We start from the raw sequence: 7,500 nt of genomic DNA on the forward strand, positions 1-7,500 counted from the left end.
ATTACATACAAATTACAATGTGGAACATTCAACACACTTTCAAACAGAACTAATTTACTAAAAAACTTAAGAACTAAGAAACTTCTTTACACACACACACAAACTCCCACCTTGGTGCTGTCTACAGGCAGTCCTTTGACTGCTGTGATAATGGCGTGCTTGATGTGCACCACACACACACACAGCCACCCACCCACACACACACACACACACACACAAACTCCCACCTTGGTGCTGTCTACAGGCAGTCCTGCTTTGACTGCTGTGATAATGGCGTGCTTGATGTGCACCACCCACACACACACACACACACACACACACACACCCACACACACACCCTCACACACACATCCACCCACACACACACCTTAGTGATGTCCACGGGCAGTCCTGCCTTGGCGGCGCTGATCATGGGGTCGAGTCCCTTGGCGTGCTTGAGGTGCTGGGCGGCCCCCTGCATGTCCTTCATCTGCTTGGAGCGCAGCGCCGCCTTCACAAACTGCTGTCGCCGCGCCAACAGGAACTCCAGCTGCTGCTGGGCTGCGGGACAGGAAGTGAGGTCACGCAGATCAGAAATGAGGTCGCGGACATGTGATAAGATTACAATATACTCTGGAACTGCATACAAGCACAGGTGCATTTAAAGTTTTCATGCAACAAATAGCAGCACTTATCCCATCAAAATAATGGCTTCAAACTCAATCTGATGCCACACTGACTTGGCTGAGAATGGAGTCTCTGACGCCTGGTATTGAACGATGTGGCGTTGGTATGGCCAGAGCCGTATAAAGATATTTATGCTGGTGTGGCCGGTAGGAGTCAGGCTTTTTAGGGCCCCGAGCACCAAGCTGTGATATGAGCTCATTTCCTGTTATGTTCCTGTTTCTGTTACAGGCAAACAGTTTTAAATTTGGCTACAGAAAGGCATGTTCTGAATTCTACAATTCTAAGGGCACTGAGAGGGGGCCCCAAAGAGCGCCCCTGCAGGCGGTGCCCTGCAGAGACACATAATGTACTTGTTTATTGGTGTCACAAACCATCAAGTAGATGACCATCCACAACACCTTAATCCTGTGCATCGAGCTTTGACCTTCGCAGACTGCACATTGCAATTTTGGAATCCCAAAGCTGATGATGTGCAGTCTGCAAAGCCTTGCAAGCCCCTAAACACTGTTCAGAGTGGTGTTACAATGAAATTAACTCAACCACAAAGGGCCATTCAATAAAAACAGTGCTGATTTCCAGTAAGTTACATTACGTTCCTTTACAGCTGTTGGACATGAGCCATCGACCTTTGATTCAGAGTTAGCCATATCTGATCCACCAGCTAGCTGAGACACTACAGACAACTACAGAAAAAAACTGTGTCAATGTCAGATAACTTTTGTATGACTGTTTATGAAAAGTTGATGGCAAGAATGAATCATCTGTATGAAGTCGTTTTTGAAGAGCTATCCACAAGGCCAGGCTGTGGAGATATTTCTCGGTGCAGTTTAGGTCAGACAAGACATCAACAACTCAAGCATCTGACTATTTTCTCTTAGCTATCAAATAAATGCACTGACAATTTTATTTATATGACTCAATTATCTTGTGCTGTACAAATTACTCCATTACAAATGTTCTACTAGTTTTATAGGCAGCTCTTTATCATTCCCAACTGATGTTTTCAATTGGAAAATTGAGCTGACTAAACAGGGAGAAGGTGGATGTGTTAATGTTTGGTGGCCTTGCAGACAAACTCATGTTATTATTGAAAAACATGGATATGTATTTTTTTTGGTGGCACAAATAGATGACCATCCACAACACCTTAATCCTGCAAAAGGCTAAAAGTATTGGTTGTGCTGGAGTCAGGAACAGATGTACACACATTTAGATGTGCAGTGCTGACAGTCTGAATATAAACTTTTTACAAACATTCTTCTTTTACAACTATTACTCCAGTTTCTACAGCTTTTATATCCATAGTAAACGTATATGGTCCAAGAATCCTCACCTTATAAGGCAAACATTAACTCCATCCCAGGAGGAAGTACACAGACACATAATGCAAGTAAGCATTGAGTGCCCAGCTTTGTGATACCACCAAATGGGTAGGTTAATGGTAATTGAGAAAGTAATCAATTTTGCATTGAATCCAGAAGGGAGGTATATCTACCCTCTAAAAAGTCCTTTATATTTCAAGAGTGGTCTTCTCCTTAATAATAATCCAGACAATACTTTCTGTGATGACAGCATCTTGTAAAACAAACTCCTTATTATTGAGAGTTATGATATATAATTTGACTTTGGAAACTTGCATGTTGCCGCAGCCGCAGTGTCTTTACCTGACTCTCGCCAGATGAATTTCGTTCCGCTTAGCTCCGCCTAGCTTCACTCACATCCATCTGGGTCCTCTTCCGTTGAGAGTGATTTCAGCATGAGATTGTATGGTAGAGCCAATCAGGACGCAGGGCGGGAATTTCATAGATGTGACATAGTGTAAAAGCGACTGTGAGACTGTTATCAGCGTCACGGGTTGGCTTCGATGTGAGTGGTTGAAGTAGCACGTCAATAGATGACGGACAAGTGGCTTATCCAATCATATGCAAGCATTTTTTGATTAGGCCCAGCCTTCTGAAACACCACTCCAATAGACCTCTGAAGTTCGCCTACAAAAAAGATCCAAAACGGCCATCTTTGCCCATATAAGGAGATCCGGTTGTTAATTGAAGCTAACTACATATGGCAAATTGCATTGCAAGTTAGCTCTGGAGTAGCAAAAATCTAAGTGTGCCGCCTTCACTTACCGGAGATCACAGTATCCACTTGAAGGCAGAGGACAAAAGTGTGTTCAGGAAAACGTCTGCATTTCAGACTTTTTCATCCCCACGAGACTTTAACAGGTGCGATTATTCAAAATCCCCATGTTATTTTCCCATAGGAAAAATCGCCAGATACCGGATCTCAAAGATGGCAGCTTTTTTGTAGGCGAACTTCAGAGGTCTATTGATCGGTTCCAGATGGATGAGTGGAGCTAGGCGGAACGAAATCGGCGAGAGTCAGGTTAGCAGTGTCTGGCTTTCAGTTGCAAGTTGCATGTCGCCGCAGTGTCTGGCTTTAAATGTAGGCTGTAGTTGTGTCCATGTAGTAAAGGGCAGGGAGGGTGGGGTGCGGGTGTCTGTCGAGGACAGTTTTTCCAAATCCCGTGCTCTGATGACCGTGAATAATAATGGCAAACTTTTGTCACAAAATTATGTTAAGGTATTCTTGCCTATTATAAGTGGACATACTGAAAAGATGATGCTTTTTAAGTACACTGTAAAACAATATTTGCTCTTGGTGTTATCTTAACCCTTAAAACTCAGCTGGCACGGCAAATGTCTTATACATAGGAGAGATGTTAACTTCCTTGTGCTATTGGTAGAGTAGGGGATTTCACACAGCAGCCAATCAGCCATTTACCCCAATTACCCACAGTAATTACCCATGTGGTCAGATTGCTGTGGGCCCCATGATAGGTTAAACCTGGGTTACCCATGTGGTTATATTACTGTAGGCCCCATGATAGGTTAAACCTGGGTTACCCATGTGGGCAGATTGCTGTGGGCCCCATGATGGGTTAAACCTGGGTTACCCATGTAGGCAGATTACTGTGGGCCACATGTTGGGTTACCCATGTAGGCAGATTACTGTGGGCCCCAGGATGTGTTAAATGGGTTAATGTGGTAAAGTTTCATTGAAAAGACGTATGGAACTTGTTGTCCAGTTCCCCTAAAGTTCATGCACTCACCTCTACGTAGGACTTGCCCATTACAACATCTCTATCTTTGCACGCACACCAAGCCTTATCTGGTACTTGACAGTTACAAAAAAAACACCTAAAAGTAACAAAAAGCAACTAAGGAAGGGCCCTATTCATTTTCATGACTTCAGTACTTGATTGAGGAACTCTTAATTAAGCAGCTTTTTCAGGTTAATTGTGTAAAATGCCCCCTCCTGCCAACTCTACACCTATGCCATGTACTGTCTTTAAGGAAACAATCTCTACACGGAAGGATGTGCTTTAGTGCTAAATGATAACAGCTTAATAATAGAGACTCAGGGCCTGTGAAGTCAAACTCTAATTTGGATGTAGTTTAGGAATAATGGGAAGAAAGCTGCATGGGGAGAAAGAGAAACAGTGGTGATTTCATTTTCAGTCAGGTTAGCGGAGAGGAATCGGCTGAAGCAATCAACCAAATCTCCTCCCATTGGGTGCAACGTAACGTGAGCGACACACCTCCAAGGCACAGGTGGTCAATTAAATACTAAGCGGGAGTGAGTAGTGGAGACACGACAGCAAACAATAGAGCAGACGCTGACAAATGCAAAGAAAACGCTGAAGAGTTACCTGCGTATGTTCACAAAGTTCCATTTTTCAAGTTGAGGATTTTGCACAGAACACTAGGCACAACTTGACAGGGCCAGATGTACTAACACGTTTGCAACTTTGCACCCACTTCAGGCGATGATGTAAAAGCGCAAACTGCCTGTCGCGGGAGCTGAACATGGCTAATTGCGTTTTTCGTGTCATGCATATGCATTCAGGGGAGGATCCAGGGGAAAGTTGGAGTTTAGCGTAAAAAGATGGGAGGGGAAGCGTAAAGAGCGCCTAATTATGTATACTGCGGTATGTACAAAGACTGCTCCTGAAAGCGCACATCTATTCTGCGCCTAAATACTTCCGCCTTGTAAAAGCAGGTGTTAATCCAAATTGCAGTTCAAAGCGTCAATATTAGAACCTTTCAAAGACAACAGAATCGCTATTTAGAGCACCAGTTTTGTAAGTATTTGTACTATCAAAAGCAATCTTAACTTTCGCTGGCCTTTCGAATGTCTTACTTTCACGTCATTTCACTTTCCTACTTGCTAGATTTTGACCAATTTTCCATAGCCTACGTGCACAAGTACTTTGACTAAAACTACAGATCTTCATTATCTCCCTGCTTGTTGACATCTTATCATGTATGGTATAATTTCATGATCGCTAAACGTTTGATTCTTTTTAATGTTGTCATCAGTTAACTTCATTCAACTGCGCTTGTATAGGCTCTGCCATTCAGTTGTGGACGTTCGTAAATTGTGTTTATGGGCGGAGAAAGGCAGAGAAAGGTGCAGTTTACACTAGTTTGATAAATACGACGTAAACTTGGGTCTGACAGCGTTCGCAATCTGCGGTTTGTCCATGACGCTGATAACGCTACGTTCGCAAAATGTACGTACATCTGGCCCTCAATTTAAAATGAATTTATATCCTCCTGTCTAGCGCAGGCTCATTCAACCTTTCAGTAAGTTTTGACAGAGAACTAGGCTAAGTAAGTTAATCTTAACCTAAGACATTATGAAAACAAACTGGTTACACTGGATTCAGCTTGTTGTTTGTTTGGTTGTTCCTTCCTGTTTTTTTTTTTATTTCACTCGATATGCTTCTTTCACTCAGGGATGCTTGCCTTTTCAAAGTGGCATGAACAAAGATATAAATGTTGAAAAAAAAGTGAAGAAAATATTAACAAAGCTTACTCTAATGTTGCTAGTGCTGATGAATGCTGCGATGGCTCAGACACCATTTCTTTCTATCTCCACAGTGTCTCTTATACCAAAAATTGTGCTTGTGGGTAAAAACCAGTCAGGGAAAAGCTCAACAGGAAACGCCATCCTCAACCAAATTGCATTTAAGGAGACACCGACTGCTAGATGCACCCTGGAGACAGGAGCCATAGCAGGAAAGACAGTCATTGACACCCCAGGGGTGTTCGGTACACTGACAGATAGTCAGCTTGAGGAAGAAGTAAAGAGGTGTATCCAGCTGTCTTCACCTGGTCCGCATGTCTTCTTGCTGGTCATAAGATTGAGCATGTATAACACACAGGATTTGGAGGTGGCCAACTGGATGCAGAGAAGCTTTGGTGCGAATGTGCTCGATCATACTGTGGTGGTTTTTACTGAGAGGGACAAACTGCCAAAGAGGAAGTGGGAGAAGTTCCTATACAATAGGGAGACGCAAGAGCTGACAAAACGATGTGGTGAGGTTTCTGCCCTCAATAGCAGAGTGGAGAGTAGTCAAAATCAAATCACCGACCTGATGGAGAAGATAAATACTATGGTGAAGCAGAATGGAGGGGAGCACTACAGCGTCCCGACTGAAAGACCGCAAAGGACACAGAGAAGGTAAAATGTAATGTAAATCAGTTTTCTCGGCCAAGTATACTTATGTACTTACGTATACAAGGAATTTGGTCTCTGCATTTATCTTTTTCTTCTAATCTTTTTTGCTTATAATTAATACTTTAAATTTACCCGTTTTGCTATGTTAATGTTCCTGAACACTAGAAACAGGACATGACATGGAATAAGAAGATCATTTTCACATGGATATACACAAGAAACAGTAACAGATGAGGCAAAATGAAGTAAATGAGTTGAGTAAAAGTTAAGTTTTGTTTTACGTGAAAATTCAGAAACTAATCCTGAAGCAATAAAGTCACATGCACAGCATATCTCTCCAGTTGCTTTTCTGTTGAAAGTTAAAATCATTTTTACTTAGTTTTGTGTCACTGTATGTAATCGCTGTAATCATGTAATCGCTGAATTACTCTAAAGCAGGGATGTCAAAGTGAAATACATTAGAGGGCCAAAAAACCAAATTAGCTACAAGCCGAGGGCCGGACTGGTTCAATGTTTATTAAAATATATTAAAATGACTGCACTTAACCTATTGAACCAAGACGTGTACTGTATTTTATTTAATGATTAAATGAATAATGACTGTGACTGAAGTGCGGCCAAAGTTTGCACAGAAATGTACGATTTTTCCCATCCTCACCGACCTTGTCATGAAACTTGTTTAAATGATCATATGATGCCTCCTTGCTGCTTTGTTGTCTACATCAGCCTTTCTCAAACTTCTTTGACCTGAGACCCAGTCAAGGCATACTTTGGGGTCATAGGGCCCACCTACATGAAACCACCCCCTCCTCCCACCCCCCCCCATCAAATTATCATAATGATATCACAATTATTATTATTTTTATACTATATTGCTATACATGCACTTCAAAACAGTGAATGTTTAAAGTGCTAAGATTGTTCACAAAAGTTTGTGAAAACATGCACATCAGAGTACTGCTTTACTAATGTAAAATATAATTAGGCCTACAATAGTTTCACTGTTTTTGCATTGTTGCATGATGCTTGCATGATAAAAACTTCTCAAAACAACAGCAGTTATATGGGTGCCATTGTTTTGGGATGTTTCCCTCATGCAAGCATCATACACTGATATAATATTTATATGCTATTTAATTACATTTATTTGAATGCCTGAATGTAAGGATTCAGGAAACACAATACCAGCTTTTGTGAATGGTAAATGGCGGATCAGATCATGCGTAAATCACTGATCTGGAGATCTTTAACTATCTTTAACTAAGACTAATTAATAGCTTTTGGCTGACTTTAATACTTAATGCCAAACAG

General features: G+C 41.8%; 1 protein-coding gene across 2 annotated transcripts in view; it reads right to left on the reverse strand.

Moving 5' to 3' along the window:
* The window catches only part of cc2d1a (coiled-coil and C2 domain containing 1A), a 45,118-nt gene that overhangs the window by 21,257 nt on the left and 16,361 nt on the right, over positions 1–7,500 (reverse strand). For both annotated transcript variants that reach the window (XM_076264624.1, XM_076264623.1), the window contains exon 14: positions 368–540. In XM_076264624.1, coding sequence (XP_076120739.1) covers positions 368–540 — 173 coding nt within the window. The remainder of the gene's footprint in view (positions 1–367; positions 541–7,500) is intronic.

The sequence above is a fragment of the Alosa pseudoharengus genome, unplaced genomic scaffold, assembly GCF_046254945.1.
Source record: "Alosa pseudoharengus isolate Yale_2024_CS ecotype anadromous, Long Island Sound unplaced genomic scaffold, YU_APseudo_1.1 YU_APseudo_1.1_scf_30, whole genome shotgun sequence".
Taxonomy (NCBI): domain Eukaryota; kingdom Metazoa; phylum Chordata; class Actinopteri; order Clupeiformes; family Clupeidae; genus Alosa; species Alosa pseudoharengus.